Here is a 27,438-nt window from a genome sequence, read left to right as displayed (position 1 = left end):
CGTTTGGTAGATTTGCATATTAGCCTCTTATTATATAGGAGGATATATATATCCTCTTCTACCTAACAATTCCACTTTTGAGAACTCTTAAAGTAATCAGGCAAATATATAAAGATTAACATGACTGTAGTCCTTAAGGTTAAAAAATTAGAGTTTAATTATTGGTTATATAAGTAACTAGAGGCCCAGTTCACAAAATTCGTGCACACAGTGAAGGTCCCTCAGCCTGGCCTGCACCCTCTCGCAGTTTGGGAGCCCTCAGAGGATGTCCAACTGACGGCTTAAACCAGCAGTCGGACATCCTTAGCGCTGCTGCGGAGGCGGGAGAGGCTCCTGCCACCACCATTGTGCTCGCCAGCCGTGAGCCCAGCTCAGGGCTTCTGGCTGAGCAGCGCTCCCCCATGGGAGCGCACTGACCACCAGGGAGCAGCTCCTGCGTTGAGCATCTGTTCCCTGGTGGTCAGTGCGCGTCATAGCAACCAGTCATTCCGCCATTCCATCGATTTGCATATTAGCCTTTTATTATATACTAGAGGCCCGGTGCACAAAAATTTGTGCACTCGGGAGGTAGGAGGGGGTCCCTCAGCCCGGCCTGTGCCCTCTCGCAGTCTGGGACCCCTCGGGATGACCACCTGCTGGCTTAGGCCCGCTCCCCGGGGGATTGGGCCTAAGATACAATCAGACATCCCTCTGGCAGCCCGGCAGCCCTCGGGGGATGTCCACTTGCCAGCAGGGAGCAGGCCTAAACTGCAGTCGGACATCCTTAGCGCTGCTGAGGAGGCAGGAGAGGCTCCCACCACCACCGCTGTACTGGCAGCCATCAGCCTGGCATGTGAGAGCGCCCTGACCACCAGAGGGCATCGCCTGCATTGAGCATCTGCCCCCTGGTGGTCAGTGTGTGTCATAGTGACCAGTCATATCCAGTCCTTCTGCTGTTAGGGTCAGTTTGCATATTACCCTTTTACTATCTAAGATAGAGGCCTGGTTTGTCCTGAAGGGTGTCCCGGATCAGGGTGGGGGTCCTGCTTGGGTGCCTAGCCAGCCTGGATGAGGGGATGATGGCTGTTTGCAGCTGGTCACACCCCCTTCAGGGTGGGGGTCCCCACTGGGGTGCCTGGCCAGTCTGGTTGAGGGGCTGAGAGCCGTTTTCAGGCTGGCGGGCGACTGAAGCTCCCAACCTCTCCTTTTTTTCTTTTTTATTCTGGGATTTATTTACCTTCTATGGCTGTCACTGGAACTGAGAGCCGTCTTTAGCTCTGAGGCTCGGCTCCAGCTCTGAGACCTCAGCTGCTGAAAGCCAGGTATCTGGGTTTGTTTGGCTTCTATAATTGAAACACTGTTGCAACTCCAGCTCTGAGCCCCGGCTGGCTGAAAGCAGGTTTCTGGGGTTTGTTTAGCTTCTATAATCGCAACATTGTTTCTTAGAGTGCAACTCAGAGGCCAGCAGCGGCAGGCGGGGAACCTTGGCTTCCTCCATCACTGGAGCAAGCAAGCCTCCTGTTCGCTTCAGCTGCCTGGCTGCTGGCCGCCATCTTGGTTGGCAGTTAATTTGCATATCTCCCTGATTAGCCAATGGGAAGCGTGTTGGAGGTATGGTTAATTACCATGTTTGTCTATTATTAGATAGGATGTTCTACATTTGCCTTTTCACTCAACATTATGTTCCAGAGAGATAACTCAGTTGATACACAAGGCTGTAGTTAATTCATTTTTCTGCTTTAGAACATTTCAGTATAAATCTGTGCGTTAATTTTTTTAACCCGTTCTACCATTGATAAAGATTGGATTATTTCCTCTTCCAGTATTACTAATAGGGCTCCTATAGACATACCTGTACCAGCCTTTCCTGGCTTTTCTTTATTTCATTCAGTGCACTTTAAACCCTTATTAGTTGTCACTGCCATACCCACTGTGAGGAGTGCCTGAGAGATCTTCCCAACGACCTTCCCTCTGACTGTGCTTTCCCCTTCCTGCCCTCTAAGTAATTAAGTTTAACAGCATGGGGAGTTGCTATGATTACAGTTTTCCACTCTTCGTTGTAGATCGAGAAGCTACTCTAGAAGTCGGAGCAGAGGATGGTACAGCAGAGGCCGAACAAGAAGCCGGAGCAGTTCCTCCCGCAGTTACAAAAGTCATAGGTGAGCGGGAACCCGCCCTCCTGTATGGTCTCCATCCCGTCTGCTTCTCAAGGCCTGTCATTGCTGAAGGCCAGTCCAGCTTTTTCCTCATCTAGTTCTTTCTTTAAAAGGGCAGTCAGATTCTTACTGGCTGTTCTCAGGCTGGGATCTTCCCAGAATGAGGAAAGGGAAGCAGTAGAAATATTTTAAAGAGGCCCTGTGACCTCTACCTCCTCCTCCTCCCGACTCACAGTACATCTTCCTTAACCACATCTGCAGTCACCTCTTTAGTTGGGTGAGAGATTGGGATAGGAGGAGTTTTAAAGGGGGAACCAGAAGGAAAAAGGAGGCCTCTCGGGTATTTCCCACGGCTGCAGCTTCATTTTACATATAAGTGTCCTCCCTGGGCAGACCTTCCTCCCCCACCCAGATAGAGCCTCCCCACTGACTTTCTTTTTTTTTATTGAATTTATTGAGGTGACAGTGGTTAATAAAATTATGCAAGTTACAAGTATACAGTTCTTCAGTGCATCATCTGTGTGCTGTATTGTGTGTTTACCACCCCAGGTCAAAGTGACTTTCTTTAGGTGCAGAAGAGCAGAAACTTAATCTTTCTTATGAAAACCAACATGCTTTTTAAAACATCCAACATGCTTTTGAGATAAAGACAGAATCAGCCAAAACCGGTTTGGCTCAGTGGATAGAGCGTCGGCCTGCGGACTGAAAGGTCCCAGGTTCGATTCCAGTCAAGGGCATGTACCTGGGTTGCGGGCACATCCCCAGTGGGAGATGTGCAGTAGGCAGCTGATCGATGTTTCTCTCTCATCGATGTTTCTAACTCTCTATACCTCTCCCTTCCTCTCTGTAAAAAATCAATAAAAAATACATTAAAAAAAAAAGACAGAATCAGTATAGCTGTTTTCTTCTTGATGGGCAAATAAGTGTCTAGAGTTTTGATGTAGCCTGTCCTGACCCCTAAGATGACAGTCCCTCCTGTGATTACTACTAGGACGTCCAGCAGGAGCAGGTCCAGGAGCACCTCATACGATCCCCACAGTCGGTCCAGGTATGCACGGGGACTGGGCAGCCACCTGCGGGGCAGAATTGAGAGGCCTTGTTTTATAAAACCCTTAATTCCCTTTAAAATGTGTTGCATTTTATTGAGAAACTTAGACACACATATTTGTCTCATGAAATCATACCCTTTCTAAATGAAGTCTCTTTGACAGTTTTTTTCTGTTGGCCCATTGTACTCTAGTGTCGAAAGGGACAATTGATGTCAAATTGTAATGGCAGGTGTTTATTGAATATAATTGCCTGAAACCCACCAGATTCAATCCAACTAACTCAGTGTTAATTTTGTGATATTTTTCAATGCAGAAAAGAATTAACATTTTTCTGTTTAATATGGTAAGTCTGATTTGGGGAATTTGTTAAATGTTTTCAGTACTTGTTATGCACATGTGCCTCACACCATCAAATAGTGCCCATGTTCTAAGAAAACAGCCTGAAGCTCCTAAAAATAAGTGGGAATATGAGTGCTTGAGTAGGAAACCTTAGTGCTTGTTGTTGCTGTTAAAGCAGGTCCTACACTTACGATAGCTACTACAGCAGGAGTCGCAGTCGCAGCCGCAGCCAGAGGAGCGACAGTTACCACCGAGGCAGAAGCTACAACAGGCGGTCCAGGTGGGTCCCTCCCCAGAACACTGCACGTTCCTGTGGGCACTGGGTGTGCGAGGCGGTAGACTTAGGAGAGATAGCATAATCTTCTTAGGACAGAAATCCTTTTCTTCCTCTTGAATTTCAGCAACCCACAGGCAGCTACTAAATGTGGCCTTTGTATTAAGAGTTGCCAGGGAATGTTTGTTAGTTATTGTTAATGTTGACTCTCAAATGGATTTTTAAATATTCACATCTTCCTTAGACAAACATTTCTCTTGGAAGGAGTAAAGAGAGAAGTCCACCCAAAGCATGGCCCACTTTTTAAAATGGGGCTTGTTGCTAGAAACAGCAAAGCCAGTTTGTCAATTTTTAAAAATAAATGTATAATAAAATGTCATAATTATTTGCTTTAACAGCAGAATTGAGGTTTGTATCTTGTCATTTATTTGGGGAAAAATGTGTTTCTTATATATTATATTTATAAATATTATGTTTTATGTAACATTTTGCCTAAAACTGCAAGTTGTTACGGTGACTTTTTGTAATATCCCTTTCCTGGGGACTTTTGGTCATACTCTTCCCCCACCCACTGCAGGGACAATCGGTGATCCTTGTAGAATATCATGCTATGTGTAATCTGGACACTACCTTGTTTGAAACTCTTCAAGGGTGCCATCCGCACTGCCCTCCGGCACACGTCCAGGTTCTAGCATTGCACCTCAGGCCTCTCCACCCACACCTTCAGCCCAGGCTTTTGTACTGGAACCTTTGCTTCTGCCTAGAGACCCCCACGCCACTGTCTCCCGTCCTACCTCTTGAAATAGCCAATCCCCACTTAGCCTGCACGTCTCCACTGCAGCCTACTGCCCCTGGGAAGTCCTCCCTGACTGCTGACCTGAGATAAGCCACCCCCACCCCCGTGTATGTCATTTGTCTTGCCACTCTTCTGTACTATCCTTGAGCCCCGGGGAACAGTACTTGGTCTACTTTTATGTGTATGTGTTCCTAGTATCTAGCAAAGTGACTGGCTCCCAGTGAATATCTTTCAAACTAACTGGATGGTGACCATGTCCTCTTGACGCACGATCATAATGCTCCTGTCCATGCCCCAACCCTCACCCCTCACTGGCACCATTTTGCTTTCCATACCCCTCACTTCCTCAGTCTGATGAAATATTGATGATCATTTGGGTAGCATGGAAAATTACTCTGCTCATTTGCATGAGTGGATTTCAAGGAATTTTCCAAGATGTAATGTTTCTTTATTTTATCTTAACCTTGATATTACTATCTGTCATTTAAAACATCTCTGAAAAGTCCAGTGTCACCACATCAGCAACCCACTGGTCCACCCCCTGCGGTATGCCACATCAGTGTTGCTTTCAATCTACTCTTGTAAATAAGAAGCTACATCCCTAGTAGCCAGTTTTGCTCAGTCGTTAGAGCATTGGCCCACAGACTGAAGGGTCAAGGGTTCAACTTCAGCCAAGGGCACGTATCTCAGTTGCAGGCTCGATCCCTGGCTCTAGTCAGGGTACATGCAGGAGGCAACCAATCGATGTGTCTCTCTCACATCATGTTTCTGTCTCTCCCCCTCCCTTCCACTCTCTCTAAAAATCAATGGAAAATATCCTCAGGTGAGGAATTCAGCGGATTGACAGCTAAAGGTGTTTGTGTGTTTGTTTTGTTATACAGGAGCTGTAGATCCTATGGCTCTGACAGTGAAAGTGACCGAAGTTACTCTCATCACCGGAGTCCCAGTGAAAGCAGCAGATATAGTTGAAAATGTCCCCTTTTTGATATGAATTATATTTTATTTGTAAATATCTGGTAACTTAAAAGTTTAAGAAACTTAATGGCAGTCTGTTGTTCTATTTCAGTATTAGAACTGAATTTCAAAAATAGGCACTTCTTAATTGTTACTTGTTCATTTATTTGTGTGCAGAATTTAAAATACAGATATGTCTCCTAAAAATATTTTTATGCCACATTTTACATACAGTAGCCAACTATGGAAGTGAATTTCATTTTCTTGAATCAAGAAACCATGAAATTTTAGTATAATTTGCAATATTATTTTAGATAGATGTTTTCTCTCCCATCTTCGGTGTTCCTTAGAATGCAGAGTTTTTTTGCCCATTGTTCAGGTTCAGTATTTGCTGCCAAGCACAGACCTGTGAAGAACTATTAAAGGTGGCCAAATGTTTATATACCAGTTACAGAGTCTAACACATATGTGCTCTTAAAATCAAACCACCTAGATTGATACTGATGGTAGCCAGGAGCACGAGGTAGTGGCTTGGGGGCTCTTGATTCATTCCTTCTGTGTTGTCTCAGAGGACCAGGAAAGTGGTCATTACACGGCCCGCTGTCTGTATTACTTCATGTTGGCAGGCGAGGCTGAGAATGAATCAGCCTTAACTATAGTACGTTCACTGGCTGAGCACCTCATGCTTCATGTGCTTTCTAATAAGCACTCTCAGAAGTTTAGACTGTGAAAACCATTCTACTCCACTTCACCCTTTGGTGCTTGGTACCTTTTGGTGCCTCTTTAGGCGTTGTTCTTCTATACTATACGCTACAATCTCTTAAGAGAGAAATTAAAAAAAAAATTTTTTTATTCACTGGCACCAAACACGGTTCCTTCTCAGCTATATTCACTGAATATTTGGAGGGGTCCTCTCAAGCCATGATGTGGGCTGGGGGTCTCCTGGGCCAGGCAGGATTGGCAAAAGGGGTTGTGTGGCCACTGTCTCCTTGGCTGACGTGTGTGCCTCTGGAAGGGTAGACTGAAGAATGGACTTCAAAAGTACCACCACCATCTACCTGCCTCCATCCCGCACATGTGCAGGGCTCCTAAGTCTTTCAAGTAAGAGACACAGCAGTATTTGGACGGTTCTAAGTGGTTTTCCTGTTTCCGCTGTGGCCACGCTGACTCAGTGAAGCCTTGGTGACATGACTAAACCCAGGACAACAGACAGGGAAAGAGGTGTACGGGACTGCACAAATTACACGTTCAGTTTGGGGTGGTTCCTCCAAAAATGACTTGACCTGTAAAAACCGGTGTGATTTTTTGTTTTATCTGGTTGGAGTTTTTTCCATAAGTGTACTTAATCACCTTAGTGCCAGTTTAGTCCAGTTATGCAGAAGAAATGCATATGGGATATCTGACGTAGAACTCGGTGCCATCCTGCCCCGGGCCTTGCCTGGTGTACTTGGGATGGGGGAAAGAGCCCTCCGTTGGAGGGATTGGACAACCCTTGAAGGGTGGAAGGATGATCTTGGATGTATTCAAACCATTACCCATAAAAGGTTCAACAGGGTTAAGGGGTCAGTAGTTTGCCAAGTTGATAGATAAGAGTACATTAGAAAACAGGACTTAAGTCAAATGTTCTTGCTAGTGAATACAAAACATTGTGTGATTCACATGAGGGGTTTTCAGAAGTTGCCTACAATGGAGAATATTGCTTTAATGATACTCAGTGGGGAAAATAACTGCATTTAGAACCCAAACAAAAACTGCCAAATCTAATTATGTTAAGAAAAGTTACCCTTGGGCAGTGTGTTGGTTTTCTATTGCTTTGTAAATAATTACCCCAAACTTGCAGCTTAAAACAATACCTGTTTGTTAGCTCCCAGTTCTGTAGCTCGCAATCTGGCGTGGTATGGCTGGGTTCTCTGCTCAGGGTGTCACAGGCTGAAACCAAGGGCCAGCAGGGCAGCATTCCCCGATGGAGGCTCTAGGGAATCTGCTTCCGTGTTCATTCAGGGGGTTAGCAGTATTCCGTTTCTGTCGGGGCCTCTCTCGGCTCCTAAGGCTGGTCCAGTTCCTTCCCGTGTGCTCCCCTCCATGTTCAAACCAGTGGTGGCCATCGAGCCCTCCTGCTTCAGATCTCTCCGCCTTCCTCCTCTGATTTAAGGTTCATGTGACTAGATCCAGCCCACCGAGCTAGTCTCCCTATCTTAAGGTCATAGAACATATCACAGGAGCGGTCCCCTATTCACAGGGTCCTGGGTTGGGGCATGGATATGGGGGTGGAAGGGGCACTGTAGAATTCTGCCTACCACAGGCAGTAACTTCACCCACTGGGGCTGCGGGTGGAGTTTTATCCTGAAAAGGTGGGCCCTGGAAGCCTCATTTGTTTTCTCCATTGAAAAGAACAGCCCTCGGCTGCAGCCTTCAGCTTGTGTGTTTACTGAATGAACTACAGAGACAGTTTTTCTTCCTAAGGGGATTATTCTGTATTTTAAGTTATTTTATAAATAAAATTGAATTATGTTGTGTATTGTGCTTAATAGAAGATGCATTGTTGGACTGTTTTTGTAATGTCCTGTTTACTGCAAATGAAACATGATGTGGCTGGTATTGTTTAAAAACTAGAAAATACTTTTGTACATATCAGCAATGTGTAATTTGTATACACTTCGTTTAAATTCCCCAAGACTTGAAAGGGGGACCTTGTAGAAATTAAAATATATACTTAGTCTAAGGCGGAGTCTGTTTCATCTTTCTTTACTGCCCACACTTCAGCTAGTCTTTCTGAAGTGGAACAGGAAAGCTCGCGTCTTTGCTGACCCAGCTCCCAGGCGCCTTCATCTTGTAGCTGAGCATTAGTGATGGGGCAGGAGGCGCAGCCCGAGAGCTTCAGGCAGAGACGTCCCCTTCCCTGCTGACTCCCAGCTCCTCCGGGCTGTGCTGCTGTCACCCAGCTGTGACCTGCACGCAGATGTCTTTGCTGAGGAAGGAATGTGACCGTTCCATCTGCACGGTGCTGCTAACCCACCTATCCAGCCTCCACACCTCCCTCCTCCTGTGGTTCACCAGCAGGCACATGGCACGCTCTCCTGGAGGAAACATGGGGTATTTATAGCAGCCACGGGGGGATTCGCAGGGCAAGTACAATTAACTTTTGCCGCCTCGGCACTCCAGAGTTTGTATTTGCTTAGTGAATACAACATAACCTCACAGTAAGGCTTGTAGATTCCATTTTCAAAATTCAGTAAAAGGAGGACCCCCAAGTCAGGCAGTTCCTGACAGTAGTCCAGCCTGGATGTGTTGCTTTAGAATGTAAAGAAAATGTGCAAGTCGCTGTGGAAAATCCCCAAGTCAGGCTCCTGCGGGGTCTCACTTGCTACTGAGCCTGGTGTCTTCATCTCCCTTCTGAAGCGACCACCTTCATCAGCTGGGCAGCCTTGGGGGGAAATGTCAAGGGTTTGGTCTTGACTGTTCTGAATCAGCTGGGCTTTGAACAGGAGGTAAGATAATCCAAGGAAATGCCCCTCTCAGGCGACCATGAACAATGGCCAGACGTCACTGGAAGGGAAAGGAGGCTCCAGTCGGTGTGGAGTGAGAAGCCTGCGCGTTAGTCTCTGCGACCAGGTGAGGGGCCTGGGAGAGGGCATCTACTCTGCTGCTCCCTGTAGTGAAGGCAGAGCCGGAGTCCCCTGAGGAACTTGTGATGGAAGGAGCTGGGGAGGGAGTTCTTTGATGCCGTAGAGCAGTGGTTCTCAACCTTCCTAATGCCGTGACCCTTTAATACAGTTCCTCATGTTGTGGCAACGCCCAACCATCAAATTATTTTCGTTACTACTTCATAACTAATTTTGCTACTGTTATGAATCGTCATGTAAATATCTGATATGCAGGATGTATTTTCATTGTTACAAATTGAACATGATTAAAGCATAGTGATTAATCACAAAAACAATATGTAATTATATATGTGTTTTCTGATGGTCTTAGGCGACCTCTGTGAAAGGGTCGTTCGACCCCCAAAGGGGTCGCGACCCACAGGTTGAGAACCACTGCTGTAGAGGCTGCTGCGCAGGAGCCCGGTGCCCTGAGTGACAGAACCTGCTTGCCCCAGGACAGAGGAGGCAAGCAGCTGCACAAAGGGGCAGGGGGCTGGGGTGGTCTGTATTCAAAGGTTTCAGTAGAAAGAGGCAACGCTCCCTGGTCCCTGTCTCCGTGTGAATCAAATCCAATAGCTTCCAGTGGGGTGGTGGGGTGGCAGGGAAATCCCAGCTGACCCAGGGCCCTGCAGGATGGGGGTGCATAGATCTCTGGGTGTGGGATTGGAGGGGTGTGGCTTATGTTCTGCCTCCACTGAGTTTGGCATTAATAGGATACATCTGCTGGAGGGTGGGGACCTAATTCAAACCAGCAGGTTGCATTCCCTCAGCAGCACAGACGTCATGGCCTTGGCATTCCAGGCCTCCCTAGCTGCATCCAGGATCCTCTCCCACCCTGACGGGTCAAGGGACCCCAGGCCTCTCATTAATGATTGAGCCCGGCCCTCCACGTGAACCTGTGGACCTCCTACCCTCCTGGAGGCAAGCCCATGGGCCAGCTTCCCTGAACTACGTGGCTGTGTGCTTGGTTCTAAGCATTTAATCCTCACCCGTTCCAGGAGGGAGGAGGCCTTAATATCCCAGTTCTTCGGAGGGAGGAGCTGAATTGTAAAAGCCAAGCAATTGATCTAGTTACCCAACTTTAGGAAGAGGCAGAACTTGAACCCAGGCAGTCTGGCTCTGGGCCAGAACCCTTAAGGACTGTGCCACAGAATGGTTGCGCAGAGGGGTCCTTTATATCTTCAAAATAAAAGCAAATTCAGCCAGAGGCATTGAGGCCAGTGAGACCTTTGTTTAGGGAATCTGGCCTGGTGGTAGATTTTAGTTGCAGGAGGCCCTGGATGACCTGGGACTGAAGTGCCAGCCCAAATAGCCACTCTGCTCTCCCTCCTCCCCCATCTCAGCTACAGCAGCTTCACAGCTCCACGGTCCCAGAGAAGCTGAGCCTGCACACACACACACACACACACACACACCATCCTGGTCTTTCCAGGTTTAGTTAGATAGGGGTGAGTTTGGCATTTCTGAGCCTGGGGGCTGCTTGTTTGGGTCTGTTCTTCCTCCCTAACATGAGAGAGAAGCTTGGGACTGGATGCTAAGGGAAGTTGTAAAAAAACCTGTGAGCTGATCTCAAGAGGCAGGGGCACAGCTGCTGACCTCGCCAGCACCCAGCCTCAAGTGCCTCAGGCTCCTCAAGCTCTGCCCTCGTCCCCACCAGCTCCTGGCTTCCCGCTGGGGCATGCCATCCTGGCCCAGGATCCCCTCCCCACTAACCCAGTCCCTCCGACCCTCTCCAGAAAGCCTGCCTTGACCAAGCCTGGAGTGAAGCTCCCATGGCATGGCCCTTGCCAAGGCGCAGAGGGCAACGCTGCTGTCTCCATCTGGCTGGGCGCTCCCACCAGACAAGAATTTGGACTCCATGGCATCAAAGGCCTGTCTCCTGGCCCTTGCAGATGCTCCCTCTGCCTGGAGCGCCCTTCCCCTCCCTCTGCTCCAGCTGATGTGCACTCCCTCAGCATGCTGGCCTTGGCTCTGAGCAGCTCCACTGGAGCCCGGGCTAAGCTCCTCAAACAGCACCTTCCTTCCAGTTCTCTTGTGACCCAAGTGCCAAAGCCTCTCATAGAGCTCAGGCTCTGCCTGGGGCTCCCCCAGATAGGTTGGAGGCCAAAGCAAGGGGAGCTGCTAGGGTCTTCGTGGAGACTGACACCCCCCCCTTGACCCCCCTCCTCCTCCCAACTCTAGCCCCTCCTTTGGCTTGACTGCTGCAACATAGGCCAATCCCAAGGGGGCCAGCAGCCCTACCTTGGTCATGCTGGCTTGCCAAGCCATGACTGGGAAGTGGGCCCAGGAGTGTCCCTGAAGTCCTCTCTGCCAGGCTCCTCCCAGCCGTGGGGGAGGCCACCTTGCCCGGCCTCCTTTCCCGGCTCCTGATGCTGGGGCCTGGCTGTCCTTATCTAACCAAAGGCTACAGGATTCCTTGCCACCTCCCAGGATGGTGGCAGGATCCACTGAGTCAGATGAGAAGTGGGTGGGGATGGAGAGGCAGAGGCAGCCCTGTGGTGGCGGGCTGGTGTGGCATGTAAGCTGCTGTGGCCTGGCCTTCGCCCAAGACCTCTGGGAGCTAAGCCAGTTGTTATGCACCTACCAGAGCTACAGAAGTGCGAAATGTCTGCAGTGGCTGCCTCTGGAGGTGTGTCCCCATCCATGCCCCTTCCTCTCTTCCCATCTCTTTTTCCACCAGGGTCTCTCCCACCCCTCCATCCGGCTATGTGCATTCCTCCCCTTTCTCTTGGCACTTTTTGCTCACCCCATCTTTGCCCCTGAGGTACTTTCTCTCTGGCTTTGAGATACCCTACTCAAGGACCTCCCCATTTTGGTCTTAGGGGAGGCCCATACAATCTTGAAGGACCAACCATTGGACTACAGGATGGTGTCTGCCTGGGATCTGGCCTCTGCTCCATTTTTCCCTGGCATCCAGAACCAAGTCACTCTGCACAGGCCCTAGAGTCCCTGCCCACCCATGAGTAAGATGGCATACTCGGGGATACTGCTGCAGCTGGGCATGGGATGGTGTGTAAGCACAGGTGCATGTGTGTGGGGAGGGGCAGGGGGATTGAGTGGGACTGTCAGGAGAGGGCACTGGGAGGGTGACCAAATGTGGGGCTGCAGTCAACTTGGGGTGCGGTGGGGGTGGTGCATCTGAATGATGACGTGGCCACATGAGAGACCCACAGAGGCCCCCTCTCCACAATGGTGGCCCTGCCAAGCCCAGAGCCCTGTGGTCCTCACTCTGCTGCCTGCTCGGCCTGGCAGCGTTCCTCTGTCGCTTCCTGCCAGCACAGCCAGCCCCCTGCCCCCACTGGTGTCCATGCCAGAGCAGCATTCCGCAGGCCTGGCTGCCTCTCCCCAGCAGAGACTGAGCGAGGAGGCCGCGGGGCTGGGGGCACCGTGGGCCTGGGCCTCTGGACCCACTCCCTTGTCTCTCCTTCTGGTCCGGGGCCAGTCACCTGAGAGGCTTGGATCACTCCTCCAGCTGTGGTCCGGGGTGTTGTGATCTCCTGCCCTAGGCGGGGCTGTGCAGCGACCACCCGGTAGGTATGGGTCCACCGGCACCAGTCCTGAAAGCATAGAGCAAAATGAGCCCTGGGCTGCCCTGCGGGAGGGTGCGGGGCCCGGCTAGTTGGAGACCCCAGACTCACCCTCAAATCAGAGCAGCCCAGGCCAGAGGGTGGGGGCGATGAGCCACCAGGGTGCCGGTTCTGCTCCTCGGCGTGGGATCGCCCTGGGGAGCAGGTGGAAGCTTTTCTGCAGCTGGTTGGGGGGCGGGCGCGCCAGCCTCTCCATCTCGGGCCGCCTCCCGCTCCGACTCCGCCTCCGTGGCGCAGCTGGAGGGCACGGAGGTTAGACTCCGGGACGAACTTCCCGGCGGCGGCGGAAAGGGGGCTCAGCGTGGGAGCGTGAGGCCGGGGTCCCTCCGCTGGCATGCGAGGCGCGGGGCCTGGCGGCGGGCCCCGGAGGCCCGAGGCCGAGCGGCCAGCGCCGGGAGGGCGCACTCCACGCGTGTCCGCGCCCCCAGCCGGCACGCAGGGCGGCCTGGCCCTTTAAGCGTCCAGACGGCGGCCCCAGCTGACGCGCGGGCTCCAATCGGCGCCCCGCGCCCCCCGCCCGCCGCGCCCGAGGCTCTGGGGCCGCAGCTGCTCGGCGGCTGGACTCGCCGCGGCCCTGCGCCTCCGCCCGCCCGGCCGCGCCCCCGGGGGCCATGGTCGCGGGGCCCTGCGCGGGGGCGGCCCCCAGCGCGGCGCTTCATGGAGCGGCCCCGGCCCGGCCGCCGGGGGCAGCGCGATCCCGCGGGGCCCTGTGAGCCCCCAGCGCCACGGCACCATGGTACGCCAGGCCCTGCCTGTCCCCCCGCTTATCCGCCCACCTGCCCCCCTCCGCCCTCCCGAGCGCACGGCCCGCTGGCTCGGGGTGCAGGGTTCGGAGGGACCTTTCCCGATCTCCCAGAACCCCTTTCCCTGGGTCTCCGCCCGGAATGCGGCGCTCCGGTGCGGGCCCTCGGCGGGAAGGGGGTTAAATTCCTGGGGTGGGGGCCGGGGCGCGAGAGGATGAGGTCTTGCTGGGCACTGGCGGAAGGGGGCGCTGCCCTGAGCCCGGACGGCGCCGCCCTCGGACTGGGGGATGGGGGGAGGGGGAGGTCGGATTCCCGCCTGGGCCTTGGGACACGTGGGCATCGGAACCGCCCCGCCTCGGGATTCAGGGTGCCTGGGCCCAGCGGGGTGTGTCGGGGGTCGCCCGCGGCTCCAGTCCGAACTACTGTGTGACCTTGGGCTGGTCCCCCGCCCTCTCTGGGCCTGTTTCCCCGGGAAGGAGGGAGGCATAAGCTCAGAGGAGATTGGAATAGACACCCCTCCTCCCCAGAAGGAGGAGCCTGGAAGTCGTGAGCCTGTGCCCCTTGCTCATCTGGGCCCACCCACTGCTGCCTGCCCTGGAAGGATTGTCCTGGGGGTGGGGGTGGGGGTAGGGGTGTAGGTGGAGCCCAGGTTTCATCCTGGGAGGTGCTGGGGCAGGTGAGGAGCCAGTGGCTTCCTGGCCATGAGGCAGGGTATCCTTCAGGCACAGAAGCTCCGACCTGGGTGAGCACCTGGGCAGGTATCCCTGGCACCAGGAGTACATGACCCCCTCCTCCTGCATCTCAGCCTGGCTGGCCTGGGCTTGGGGTGGGGTGTGTGGCTGCAGCTGGCACAGCCAGATGGGGAGGGGCATCTGCAGCTTCAGGGAACGGGCACATCTGGCTGGGGAGGCAGGCACAGCTGGTGGGCCCGGGTGGAAGGAGCCAGGCTAGGGGGCAGCTGTGCCTGCTGAAGGGCTGCCAGTGATGGACTCAGGCACGTCTGTGTGCCTTCTCAAAGACGTCCAGTCACAGTGCTCAGTCCTGAGAGACCAAGAGGTGCTGTCTGAGCTGGGGTACTGCCTTGTGAATGGAGTCTTTGGGGCAGCACTACCCTCCAGGCTAACCCCTCCTCCTCCGCTGAAGCCACGGGGCCCTGGCCAGGCCTTGCCTGGGACCTGGGTCCGGACCTGCACACAGGAAGGTTGGGCACTGCCCTTTCCCCATGGAAAGCAGGCACTGGAGGGCATTCTGTGAAGGGGGAGTGGGTGGATGGGGGCCCAGTGGCCTTGGGTGGGCTCCCCACAACAGGCCAGGCTTTGGCCAGCCCTTTTCCAAACCACTTTCTCTGCCACTATCTGGCTACCGGAGCCCCTAAGGAGCCCCTAAGTTGCACCCTGACCCCTCACCTACAGGTAGCAGCAGCTCTGGGGGGGAGGCGGGGTGTGGGGGGAGTCTGAGGAAGCACAGCTGGTCCCCTGGGTGAGAGGGTTAAATGCTTTTTAAGTCATTAAAGGTCAAGAACTCCATCAACATGGAGTAGTGTCCAGCCCAGCAGGGAAGGGTGGCCTTAGGAAATTGGGAGGCCAAGGGCTCTGCTACTGCTCCCCTGGGACTCTCTCATTCTGAGCCTCAGTCTCCCCATCTGTGCACCAGGAGTTGGTCCCAGAAGATGAGTTAGACGGAGTCAGGGGAGGGAAATGGGAGGTGCTTGGCACCATATCCCGGTTAGATTGGCCAGGCCTGGACAGGCCGGCAGCTCTGAGACAGAGGGGCAAATGGGTGGCTTCTTGGCTGGGGGGCAGGACGCATGGGGAGAACTCGAGGAAGATGCTGTTCATGGCCAAGGCCTGGCCAGAGTGGGATCTGAGTGAGTCTGGGGTGGGTGCTGCCCTGGCTGCTGGGTGTGGAGGGTGGGGCCCAGGCCAGGACTGGGAGTAGGTTGTCCCTGGTGGCAACTTGAGGCCCATTCTGAGGCCCAGGGCAGATTCTCATTCAGGTGACTGAGAAGTTGAGAATAGACACCCACCACATACCTCCCTGCCCAGTGTGTGCCCACCTACTGCTGCTTGAGCAGTGGAAGGATGGGCATGGTGGGGGGGGGGGGGCAGGGGATGGCTATGCATGGATGGGACCCAGGTTTCATCCTAGGGCCTTCGCAGAGGTGCTTGGGGGAGGGGAGCTGATGGCTTTGTGGCTGTGGGCCAAGGTCCTCAAATATAGGATGCTCTGACCTGGCTGGACAGGATCCGAGGAGGGTCAGAACCTGGAACCTTTGGGGTTGGTCCAGCCAGGTAGGTAGTCGGCAGATATTAATTGAGCATCTGCTGTGTGCTGGACCCCTACAAGGGACTGGGAAGCCTTCCTGTCTGTGGCACCCACCCTTCGGCTAGCCACTGTGGTGGAGCCAGGGAAGATTAAGCCTGTGATGCCCGACCTCACTAGCTGCCTCTAGCAGGGCAGCAGGACAGGGTAGGGAGAAGTCACAGGCCCTGGGCATGGATTTCTTCATAGAAGGTTGATATGTATATATAGATAGATAGATAGGTAGATAGATATAGATATAGATATAGATATAGATATAGATATAGATATAGATATAGATATCAGAGAGGAAGGGAGAGGGAGAGAGAGATAGAAACATCAATGATGAGAGGATCATTGATCAGCTGCCTCCTGCACGCCCCACAGTGGGGCTCAAGCCTGCAACCCGGGCATGTGCCCTGACCAGGAATCGAACCCTGACCTCCTGGTTCATAGGTAGATGCTCAACCACTGAGCCACGCCGGCCACTGTTGCAGCGCCCACTGTTGGGAAGGTGAGGGGTCCAGTAGCCAGAGGCTGGGCAGTGAGCGAGTAAGCCTGACTTCTGTGCGCGAGGTGTATGTGGTTGGGCGGGCTTGGTTTCATTTGTACAAGTAACTTGTGGGGGAGAGAATCCATGGAGCTCAGGAAATGCCCATGTCCCTGCCGGGGTGACCACCCCAGTCCCGTGTGCCCCCGATGGCCCTGCTTTTAGCACTGAGAGTCCCGTATCCCGGGAAACTGCTAGGCCTCTGGCACACCTGGACACTGAGTGCCCCTAGTCCCCCACTGCCTCTCTCTTTCCCCGATGACTTCCTGTTTCACAACAGGAGAGCTGGAGGCCCAGAAAAGTTAACTGATCTTTGGCCTCAGAAAGTCATGATCAGAAATTGAGCTCTGAGGGCAGCTGACTTGACTCGAGCTTGAATCCTGGTTCTTCCTCCTCCTCCTGGCTGGAGCTCTGGCTCCTTTTGTGTAACGTGGAGCCAGGAGTGAAGGGTGGGCTGCCTCCTGGACGGTGGGCGTGGGCAGTGCAGGGGCTATGCTGGCCTTGACCTGACCTCTGCCCTCTGCCCTCTGCCCTCTGCCCCGCAGTTGCTGGTTGAGAAGACAACCGACTCACCGGCGGCTGAGTTCTCGCTGGTGGAGGATGTGGCTCTGCACTTTGCCTGCTTGATGGGCCGTCTGAATGAGCAGCGCCTCTTCCAGCCTGACCTCTGCGACGTGGACCTGGTGCTGGTGCCCCAGTGCAGTGTCTTCCCGGCGCACAAGGGCGTGCTGGCCGCCTACAGCCAGTTCTTTCACTCGCTCTTCACCCAGAACAAGCAGCTGCAGCGTGTGGAGCTGTCCCTGGAGGCGCTGGCGCCCGGCGGCCTGCAGCAGATCCTCAACTTCATCTACACGTCCAAGCTGCTGGTCAACGCCGCCAACGTCCACGAGGTGCTCAGCGCTGCCTCGTTGCTGCAGATGGCTGACATCGCCGCGTCCTGCCAGGAGCTGCTGGACGCCCGCTCCCTCGGCCCCCCGGGCCCCAGCGCTGTGGCCCTGGCCCAGCCAGCTGCCAGCTGCACCCCAGCCCCGCCACCCTACTACTGTGACATCAAGCAGGAGGCCGATACCCCGGGCCTGCCCAAGATCTACGCCCGAGAGGGCCCTGATCCCTACTCTGTGCGCGTGGAGGACGGGGCAGGGACTGCGGGCGGCACAGTGCCTGCCACCCTTGGGCCAGCTCAGCCCTTCTTCAAGGAGGAGAAGGAGAGTAGCGTGGAGGAGGCTGGCGGGCCCCCAGCCAGCCTGTGCAAGCTGGAGAGTGGGGAGGAGTTGGAGGAAGAGCTTGGGGGATCCGGCACCTACAGCCACCAGGAGCAGTCCCAGATCATCGTGGAGGTGAACCTCAACAACCAGACACTGCACGTGTCCACGACGCCCGAGGGGAAGCCGGGTGCTGCCACAGGCCCGGCCACCATGGTGCTGGGCCGGGAGGACGGGCTGCAAAGACACGAGGAGGAGGAGGAGGAGGACAATGAGGAAGAGGAGGAGGAGGAAGTAGAGGAGGAGGGTGGTGGCAGTGGAGGGGAGGAGGAGGAGGAGGAAGGTGGTAGTCAGGGGGAAGAGGAGGAGGAGGAGGAGGAGGAAGGGCACAGTGAACAGGAGGAGGACGAGGAGGAGGAAGAGGAAGGACAGAGTGAGCAGGATCAGGACAGCTCGGAGGAGGAGGAGGAGGAGGAAGAGGAGGTGGGGGTCAGACAGGGGCCAGCGGGGCGCAGGGGCAGCCGGGCAGAGCCCCTTCCCCACAGTCGCATGGCCACACGGTCCCGGGAGAATGCCCAGCGCCGGGTCCCCTCTGAGCCCGAGGAGGCCAGGCAGGGTGGCAAGAGGCCCAAGCAGCCCCCCGGAGCGGCCCCGGCGCCAGCACGAGGGTCACAGGCCACTGATGGGCTGGGGGCCAAGGTGAAGCTGGAGGAGAAACAGCACCACCCGTGCCAGAAGTGCCCGCGCGTGTTCAACAACCGCTGGTACCTGGAGAAACACATGAATGTGACCCACAGCCGCATGCAGATCTGCGACCAGTGTGGCAAGCGCTTCCTGCTGGAGAGCGAGCTGCTGCTGCACCGGCAGACGGACTGCGAGCGCAACATCCAGGTGGGTCTCAGGCCGCTTCACGGGTGGACGGGGCGGGACAGGGCCGAAGGCCAGCTGAGGCCACAGTCAGCCAGGCGGGGCCAGGCCAGAGCTGGGCCCTGGACATCCTGGGTCCTGCTGCCTGCATGGCCCAGACAGTCTGGGGAGACCAGACTTAGCCCCCTGGACAGCGGGCCCAGGATGAACCAAGAGGGTGGGGCCCAGGGTGGTGAGAACGTCAAGGAGAGCTTTCGGGAGGAGTCGAAGAGCTCTGGGCTTTGACACTTGGGAAGATGTGCAGATAAGACTAGAACAAGCAGTGCCCTTGGCCAGAGGGCCCAGGGAACGCGGTTGGGAGGATGAGAGGAGAGAGTTGCCTGAGCACATGAGACTGGGGACAGCCAGCTGTGAGGAGGGATGAGTCAGTGTTTTAGCAAATCCTTAGGGCTACCCTACGGCCAGCGGGGCCACTGTGTATAGTCTCACAGACCGGCAGTGCACAAAAGCATCGATGAAGGGAGGAGGCATTTACCCAGAGCGGGGTGCCACTTTCCACTCGCCACAAAGGCCGAGTAGAGTAAGGGGCAGCTGGGCAGGAAGGAGTCCCTGCATTCAGCTCTTTGGAGATGCCAGCTGGCCTGGGCCTGGGGAAGAGGGACTGGATGAGAAATTTGGGAAGAGCAGAGGCTGCTGGGGCCAAGTGGGGAGCTGGGCTGGCTGCCAGGCGTGGGGCCAGCCCAAGTCGATGCCAGCCTGGCCTCTCAGATGTGGGCCGTGCAGGGCCAGCCAGGCTGGTTTTTACCTTTGTGGCTGAGCGGTGGTGAGATGAGGCCGCAGGTAGGCGGGTGCTAATTGCCTGAACTAATTGCTAATTGCAGTGCCCTGTGGAGAAAGTGTTACCTGGGGGTTACCTGGTCTCCTGCCCCACCTTCCAGTACCTGTTCCCACTCGCCTGCCTGCTGGGCTGCTCTCTGGCTCTCCCCCTGCCACACACTTGAGCCTCCCTCCGAAGGGGAAAGATACTTGTGCTTCCTCCGACCCGGGCAACCTGACCACCCTGACCCAATTTCCGCTCGAGCCCTGGCCTTGCCTCCAGGCCTCTGGGGGTGTCCTGCAGGGATAGACAGGAGGAGGGTTCAGGGGAAGAGGAGGAGGGGAGTGTGACCTCAAGTTTCCCACCACCCTGCCCTGCCCATGGGAGCTGGTACCTTCTGCAGCGCTGTCCCCCCGCCCCCTCTTTCCCACAGCAACCCTTTGAGACCTATCTCCGTGGTGATCTCCATGGTATCGGGGCATGGGTCCCGGCAGGGGGAGGAGGCTGCAGAGATAATGGCCCAACTCTGTCCCGACCTGTTATCTCAGAGGGGCTTCTCCACACCCCCTGTGGCCCTTCAGCCAGCCAGGTGTCTCCCCTCCAACCGCAGCGGGAGGATGAGCACAGAAGAGGGGCCTCCTGGGAGAAGTTCTAGTTAAGTTCAAGGATGAAGAGGGGGCCAGGCTGCTGTCCTGGGTGGTGGGTGGGTGTTTAGGGAGCTCCTACCCCCAAGTCCCAGGACATCAGATCCCTCGGGTCCTTGGTCTCAAGGGTTCTCTCTCCAGCACAATTCAGGCGGAAAAAAAAAAGGAGGCCCAGAGAGGGGCAGCGACGTGTCCTATGTCACACAGTCCTGACTCAGAACTCGGGGCCTAAACTCCTCTCGCCCCACAGTGTGTGACGTGCGGCAAAGCGTTTAAGAAGCTGTGGTCCCTCCACGAGCACAACAAGATCGTGCACGGCTACGCGGAGAAGAAGTTCTCGTGTGAGATCTGCGAGAAGAAGTTCTACACCATGGCCCATGTGCGCAAGCACATGGTGGGTGAGTCTGGGCCCTGCGGGAGGCGCCTGAGGGCAGAGCTGGCCGGCTGGTGGGTGTGCTGGCAAGGACTCCACACCCCAGGGCAGTGTGAAGGGGTGAGAGGCCCCTCTGGTGGGGAGGCCTGGGGTAGCTGGTTGCAGTGCCAGGTGTGGCACAAGGACTCCTGGACGAGACGGCAGGCGGGGACCAGAATCTAGCTGCACAGGCCCTGCCTCAGTTTGAGGACAGCTCTGCCTCTGATTCTTCCTTACCTTCGGGCCCTCACAGGGCTTCAGGCTCCTCTGAATGCAACCCTTCCCCCGGGGTCACGCCTGGGCACAGTGAGGAGGCTCCCCAAGTGTGTGTGGGGCCTCCCCTCTGCCTTGGGCATGGCTGGCCCTCCCTTCCTTGCCTGCTCATAGATTTGGGCTAAGGCAGTGGTCGGCAAACTCAGTCAACAGAGCCAAATATCAACAGTACGACGATTGAAATTTCTTTTGAGAGCCAAATTTTTTAAACTTAAACTATATAGGTAGGTACGTTGTTATTAACTTAATTAGGGTACTCCTAAGGCTTAGGAAGAGCCACACTCAAGGGGCCAAAAAGCCGCATGTGGCTTGCGAGCTGCAGTTTGCCGCCGCCGCCGCCGCCGCCGCCGACGGGGCTAAGGGAATGGTGGCCAAGGTGGGCCTTACCCCCTTTCTCCACCAGACGGTGCTGGGGGCCTCCTGCGTGAACTGCCTGGGACCGGGGACCCGGGGCCTAGGTCTCAGCCAGGAGATGCTGGGGTGAAACAGGATTGGTGGCCCTTCCTGGGCTCAGGTTCACCAGCCCTGAGCTCTGCGGGGGTCCCCCCTGCCTCCAGTTACTTCCTCCAAGATCTGCTTCATCTACCCATGGGTTCTGGGGGGAGTGCCACTAACTTTTAGAGGTGTCGTCCCCTGGAAAGCCCCCACCGGTGAGCACAGTACCACCCCTAGCCTCCTTTTGTAGAGGAAGACACCGAGGCCCACCGAGGCCGTGCAGGGCGCCAGGGCTGGGCCAGGACTCGAGCTGAGGCCGGTCCCATTAGGATCCTTCCATCCGAAATTTTGGAGGGTGAGGCGGCCTTGGCTATTTCAGAGGCTAAAGAACCACGAGGGTTTCCTTCCACGCTTGTCGGACCAGCCTTCAGAGCAGATGGAGAAGGAGCCCACGGGGAAGGGGGGCCTGTCTGGGGGCAGCCCCAGGTCCTGGGGCAGAGACTGTGAGGCAGGCCCCAGGGCAGGCGGGGTCCCCCAGAGCTGTGACCGCCCTGTGCACGCCCTGTAGCTCACACCAAGGACATGCCCTTCACCTGCGAGACCTGCGGGAAGTCCTTCAAACGGAGCATGTCCCTCAAGGTGCACTCGCTGCAGCACTCGGGGGAGAAGCCCTTCCGCTGTGAGGTGAGCCCCCTGCTCCCCCTGCCCCGGGGCCGCCAGGGCAGGGCAGGGGGCAGGGACAGCAGCTGTCTAAAAGCCAGGGGTACAGGGTTCTGAAGGAGAGGGGCCCTCCCTCTGATGTCTGTGGCCCTTGCTTCCCACTCCATCCTTTCCTGGTCACCCGCTGGCCTCCCCCCACCCCGCACTCTGCCATTCCACCCCTAACCCCAACCCCACACAGCCTGGGCTGGAACCGTGGGGCAGACTTTCAGGAGAGATGGCGCTGCAGGTGGGGGGAGGAGGGGCCTAACAACACAGAAGGGTGGCGGGGGGGGGGGGGGGGCGGGGGGCGTTCATCTTGAGGCCCGCCTCCACTCTGTGGCCTTTCCCACCTCCTGGCCCCTATTCCCACCTGTGCCCTGGACCCCCTGGCTTCTCACCTCTGCCCCTGCGCTGCTCTGCCCCAGGAGGCAGGGCCAGTGCCTCCCTCCCCGAAGGCTGCTCCCCGCCCTGCCCCTGGCCTCACCCCCACCCACCCCCCCGCAGAACTGCAACGAGCGCTTCCAGTACAAGTACCAGCTGCGCTCACACATGAGCATCCACATCGGCCACAAGCAGTTCATGTGCCAGTGGTGTGGCAAGGACTTCAACATGAAGCAGTACTTCGACGAGCACATGAAGACCCACACAGGTAGGGCCACCCTGCTGCCCGGGATGGGGGGTTCCATGCCAGGCAGGGGCCCCCTTCTCAGCCCTGCCCAGGATGCCCGCGATGGCCCCGCCCCTCCTCACCCTGGGACTTCTTACCCCCCTGAGGCTTGGGGCCATCCTCCCTGCCTCCCAGGTTGGGTGCGGCTGGGACAGAGCGGCTCAGGGTGGGAGGATCTGAGGCTGCCAGGGCCGAGCCGCACTGCGGACCCATGGAGGCAGGGGGGCTGGCCCCGGGCCGGGGTGGGGCACCCTCCAGTGACACCCCGCTGCTCGCTGCCGTCCCCCAGGGGAGAAGCCGTACATCTGCGAGATCTGCGGCAAGAGCTTCACCAGCCGGCCCAACATGAAGCGGCACCGGCGCACCCACACGGGCGAGAAGCCCTACCCCTGCGACGTGTGCGGCCAGCGCTTCCGCTTCTCCAACATGCTCAAGGCCCACAAGGAGAAGTGCTTCCGCGTCAGCCACCCGCTGGCCGGCGACGGGCCCCCCTCGGCGCCAGGCCTGCCCCCCACCCAGCCTCAGGCTCCCGCCCTGCCCTTGCTCCCGGGGCTGCCCCAGACCCTGCCCCAGACGCTGCCCCCGCCGCCCCACCTGCCCGCCCCGCCTCCCCTCTTCCCCACCTCGGCCAACAGCGGCGGGAGGATGAGCGCCAACAACCAGCCCTGACCTACACACGCAGGACCTGGAGCCCGGGGGCCAGTGGGAGCGACACGCCAGCCCGGCCAGGGTGCAGGCTGGCTGCCCCCAGAGCTGGTGGAGGACACCTCACTCCCAAGTGCCCCCTTTCAGGGACTCCATGAGCCTTTCCCCTTTTTTGGAAGTGAAGGAAAAAGAGAGGAAACGCTTTGCAGTACCCCCTCCAGGTGAGGGGGGCATTGGAGGCAGCAGGGACGGGGGAAGGGGTGGCCTGCAGCGCAGGTGTGACTGGTCACTCTGCTGAGGCTTGAGCCGAGGGGTTGTTCAGGTTGAGCCTGGGCCAGCCTCGGGCTCCTCCCTGCCTCCCCTGTGTCCCCTAACTTGCTTCCTTGTCCTAAAGGGGTTGGGGTGCCAGCCCCCTCTCCCCCGGGAGCAGTTGTGGACTCAGTCTGAGGACTGTGGACACCGAGGCAGGGGCTTGAGTCTGAATGCCCAGGAGCGTGTTGGGTGGGGCCTGGTGAGGCGTGAAGACTTCAGACCCAGCTCTGCACCATGTGGAGTGGGGCGGGCAGGGGCTGGACCCCGGCATTTGCTTTCCCCACCCATCGCCCTGCCAGCAAGCACAGGGGTCCCCGCCCTGCACCAGGCTGCACCGAGGTCCCTGGGCCTCACTCAAGATGCTGGGGAGAGGCCTGGGGTGGGCAGATGGGTCGGCTCCCCCGGCACCGGCTCCCAGGGGCTACAGTCAAGGAGCCCCTGCAAATGGGTGGCCCCCAGGGGCAGGGCCTAGGGGGAGGCCTGGACAAGTGTTCCGAGGTTTCAAGGTGCTATCGGGGGCAGAGGGCAGAGGGCAGAGCTGCTGGTGACAGAACACCCGCCCCTCACCAGCTGTCCCGGCCCTGTCTCCCACGCGAGAGGAGATGTGTGTGTCTGTCCATCATGCTCCCTGAAGGCAATGCCAGGCCTCATCCTCTCCTGGCCCCGCCACAACCTGCCCATGGCTGGTGTCCGGCACCCTTGTCCCTCTGGGCCTCTGCGTTGGTGGCGGGTGCCTGTGGCATTGTTAGTGAGAGGAGCCTGAGGAGCCTGCAGGGTCAGACCCCGAGTCGGGGCAGGGTCCTAGGGGAGTCCCTGCCTGTGCCCAATGCTTGCCTGCATGAGGCCAGCGCTAACAGGTCACCCTTTTTTGTTGTCATTTAACATCTTTATTCCTGCCCTTAAAATGGGGAGGAAGGTTCCATAAGCTACATGTTTCCTAGTTAAGCTCTTTCCTATTGTTTATACGGTTTTGTTTGTTATACTCTTTGCACCTTAAACCCCCACGACGACCCCCATACCACCGCCTTCCCAGCATGGCTGGAGTGGGAGCAGGCCTGAGCCCCAGTGGGGTGGTGGGGGGACTGGGCCCCATCAGCCTGAGGGCTGAGGGGGTTAGAACCCCACTGACCTCCTTGTGAGGCCCACGGCGCTGGGGCAGGGGGTTGGGCACATTTTAATCATCAATAAACGAAGCACTTTATTCTGTACAGATGTGGGCAGGCCCGAGGAGCCCGAGTGATTTGAGGGTGTATAATCCAAGCCGCACAGCCCGCTCGCTCTCTGAGCGTGGAGCAGGCAGTGCCCTGGCCCGGTTGATTCGGGGGCTGCAGCAGGAGCAGTACAAACCAGAGCCCACAGACTCACCCTCTGGGGCCCCTGCCGTCCTCCTGGGACTGAACGTGGGCCCCTCCCTGAGAGGAAGGCTTCCTGTCTGGCTCCCACCCCAAGGCTGGGCCTCCCAGGGCCCTGCGTTACTGTAGCTCTTCCCCTCTCTTGTACCTCTAATCTCTGGGCTTCCATGATGTCCTCAGGGACCCCCCTCCCCACGCCCCCACCCTTACTATTTCTAACCTCTGGTCCCAGTGCCTGGCAGCTCTTCAGAGCTGGCTCACATTTTCCAAAAAAAGGTTGATCTCCCCACGATGGGCTTTAGGCCGGGACCCCCATGGGTTCCCCAACACCCTGTCACTGACACCAGGGTCTACCCTACCCTAGGGGCTGGTGGCCTTGTCACCAGCCAGCCCCACTGCAGCCTTAGCAAGCCTGGGGGCCTGGCCAGGCGGGGCCCCTGGTCTGTCAGGCCAGACTTTGACAAGCAGAGGCCAGAGATTGGGGGGTGGGGGGGACTGGTTGTGAACCCCTGTCCTAAGACTTGGGTTCCCTATTCTTTTATACCTTCCCTCTGAGGGCAGGAGAGGGGTCCAGACAGCAGGCGGGGCTCCGGTCACAATGGTCTTGGAGCTGTATAGGTGGGTGCAGCCAAGTCCTCTCCTGGGAGGCCCCATCCCAGTGGGGACAGGAGCCCCATGTCCCTGGTGCTAAATGCTCTCTTCCCCTTGGGCCACTGGGTGGGATCACCCTTCCAGCCAGACCTCGGGGGCCTGAAGCAATAATGGAACCTCAGCAGTGCCAGTGTCGACGGGGTTCTTGTTTTACCAGCTTCTCCATTTCCTTTTTATTTCAAAAGTAAGCACCTGGATATTGGACTGAGGGCACTGGGGCTTCCTACCCAACCCCAGGGCTGGCAGTAGGTGGTGGGGAGGGGCTTAGCTCATCACCTCCACTGGGATTCGGCCGTGAGGAGGTCTGTCCATCTGGACTTCTCAGCCCCGTTGGCCAGATCTCAGGTCCGGAACCTGGGCCTGTCGCTGCCCCAGCTTCCCCAGGGCTCTCTGGTCTTGGGCCAGAGGGGTGCCTCCAGCCCCAGGATCACAGTTCTGGGATCTGGGACTGGCCTTAGAGCCTGAGCCTCTGACTCTGGCATGTGCTGCCACAGTGCCCCTCACCGCGGTGGCAGCTTGGCTGTGCCCAGGCCTGTGGACCCCCGATGTCTGGTCATCTGTGGCCACCCCACAGCCACAGAGTGTGCGGGGAACAGCAGGTGGGTGAGTGAGAAGAGTGAGGGGAATAAAGTCAGTACAACTGTTCCTTGGTCCAGTCTCTTCTTTACATGTTGCCTGCCCGGACTATCGGCTAGATTTAAAGACTTGAACCAGAACAAGGAACCAGGCAGCTCGGCGGCAGACAGCATGGACATCATGCCCTGGACCCCATCTCCCTCCCTTACGGTGGGCTGAGCTTTGGGGAACACCCAGAGTCTGGAGCTGAGGCCAGAGCAGAGGTGCACCCCCAAACGGGAGCTGGGTCTTTGAGGGGGTGCAGAATGGGCTTGAAAGAGGAGAGGTCCTGGGGCTCCTGAGGTCGAGGCCCCGAAGGCAGTGCCACAGGGGCCAGGGCCCCTGCAGGTGTGGTTTTCCGTGAGCACCAGGTGTGTAGCCGCCGGGGTCCCTCCCATGCTCGGCGCTGGGGGTGCTGTGACGAGCCCTGTGGACTCACCCCTCCCCTCGTGGGTGGGGATTCTGGAGGGGCCAGATTTCAGTTCGATTTCCGGTCAGGGTACATGCCCAGGTTGTGGGCTTGATCCTCAGTAGGGGGCATGCAGGAGGCAGCTGATCAATGAGCCTCTCTCATTCATTGATGTTTCTATCTCCCTCTCCCTTCCTCTTTGAAGTCAATAAAAATAACTAACTAAATAAAAACAACATAAGACTGATCCCCTATTTGCTAGCCATCTAAATTTCAGTTTCTATAAAATGGGGAAACTAATACCTACCTCATAATATTGATGTGAAGATTAAAGGGATGAAATGAGATGACATTTTCCTTTGATTCATTGTAAAGCAGTGGAGTCACGCTGCCTCCCTCTCTCTCCTACACCCACATCCAAGCTCCCTGGGTCATTCACAGAGTGGGTACAGGCCTAGCCATGACCTGGTAGTTGTTGAAGTGGGATGATGAGTACATGGGACGTCAGTATACTATTCTCTCCACCTTTGTATATGTTTGCATTTTCCATAATTAGAATTAAAACAACAACAGTGGCTCCCCGTTTCACTGAGGGGAAAACCAACGCTGTACACTCCACATGCAGTCCTGCATGGGTCCCTCACCCTCTCCTCTCTGTCCTCATCTACTCACCTCATTCACGGCTCCAGCCCCACTGGCCTCCTGCTGTTCCTAGAATGAGCCAGACACTTCCTGCCCCAGGGCATTTGCTCCAGCTGTTCCCTTCCCTGGAGTCCTGCTTTCTCCATGGCTTGAACCTGCTCAAATATAGACCTTTTAGTGAGCCCATCCTGACTATTCCATTTTACATTGTTTCCACCTCCACCTGTCACTCCCCACACCCCCTTTCCTGCTGTCTGTCACCATAGCAGTATCATCTGACATGCTGCATAATAATTTATTTATTTATTGCTGTCTTCCACACCCACCCCCCTACCCCCACGCCCTGGGCTGAATGTAAGCTCCATGAAAACAGGAATTCCTGCCTGATGTTCAGGTGCATCCTCAGCAGGTTCTCGATGAA

General features: G+C 56.4%; 2 protein-coding genes and 1 long non-coding RNA gene across 12 annotated transcripts in view; 2 read left to right on the top strand and 1 right to left on the bottom strand.

Annotated features, from left to right (window-relative positions):
- NKTR (natural killer cell triggering receptor) overlaps positions 1-8,269 on the top strand; it is a 38,134-nt gene extending 29,865 nt beyond the window's left edge. For 6 of the 10 annotated variants that reach the window (XM_070391499.1, XM_070391504.1, XM_070391494.1 and 3 more), the window contains 5 exons: positions 2,043-2,138; positions 3,127-3,183; positions 3,498-3,527; positions 3,699-3,803; positions 5,475-8,269. In XM_070391499.1, coding sequence (XP_070247600.1) covers positions 2,043-2,138; positions 3,127-3,183; positions 3,498-3,527; positions 3,699-3,803; positions 5,475-5,562 — 376 coding nt within the window. In that variant the 3' untranslated portion in view covers positions 5,563-8,269. The remainder of the gene's footprint in view (positions 1-2,042; positions 2,139-3,126; positions 3,184-3,497; positions 3,528-3,698; positions 3,804-5,474) is intronic. The other 4 variants (XM_070391497.1, XM_070391503.1, XM_070391495.1 and 1 more) reach the window with 3 other exon arrangements.
- LOC138992658 (uncharacterized) lies at positions 5,598-13,190 on the bottom strand. Its single transcript, XR_011468117.1, has 3 exons — positions 12,830-13,190; positions 12,638-12,748; positions 5,598-9,093 (listed from the first exon to the last, which is right to left on the bottom strand). It is a non-coding gene; the product is annotated as an uncharacterized lncRNA (long non-coding RNA).
- Positions 13,191-13,355: 165 nt separating this feature from the next.
- Positions 13,356-25,994, top strand: ZBTB47 (zinc finger and BTB domain containing 47). The gene is made up of 6 exons (XM_070391505.1): positions 13,356-13,514; positions 16,918-18,465; positions 20,153-20,300; positions 21,591-21,706; positions 22,229-22,373; positions 22,681-25,994. The coding sequence occupies exons 1-6, from the start codon at positions 13,512-13,514 to the stop codon at positions 23,058-23,060; spliced, it is 2,340 nt and encodes a 779-aa protein (XP_070247606.1). The 5' UTR covers positions 13,356-13,511; the 3' UTR covers positions 23,061-25,994.
- Positions 25,995-27,438: the final 1,444 nt, after the last annotated feature.

Source organism: Myotis yumanensis, unplaced genomic scaffold, assembly GCF_028538775.1.
Source record: "Myotis yumanensis isolate MYYU_CA2020_CCGP unplaced genomic scaffold, mMyoYum1.0.hap1 SCAF_14, whole genome shotgun sequence".
In the NCBI taxonomy this organism is placed as follows: domain Eukaryota; kingdom Metazoa; phylum Chordata; class Mammalia; order Chiroptera; family Vespertilionidae; genus Myotis; species Myotis yumanensis.
The sequence above is the reverse complement of the archived record's forward strand: the minus strand, read 5'-3'. Positions and strand labels throughout refer to the sequence as shown.

Excerpts from the sequence above, each read along its gene's own strand:
- ZBTB47 (XM_070391505.1), top strand. Across the intron at positions 21,707-22,228 it reads AGAAGCCCTTCCGCTGTGAG|AACTGCAACGAGCGCTTCCA; the intron begins GTGAGCCCCCTG and ends ACCCCCCCGCAG. Across the intron at positions 22,374-22,680 it reads GCACATGAAGACCCACACAG|GGGAGAAGCCGTACATCTGC; the intron begins GTAGGGCCACCC and ends GCCGTCCCCCAG.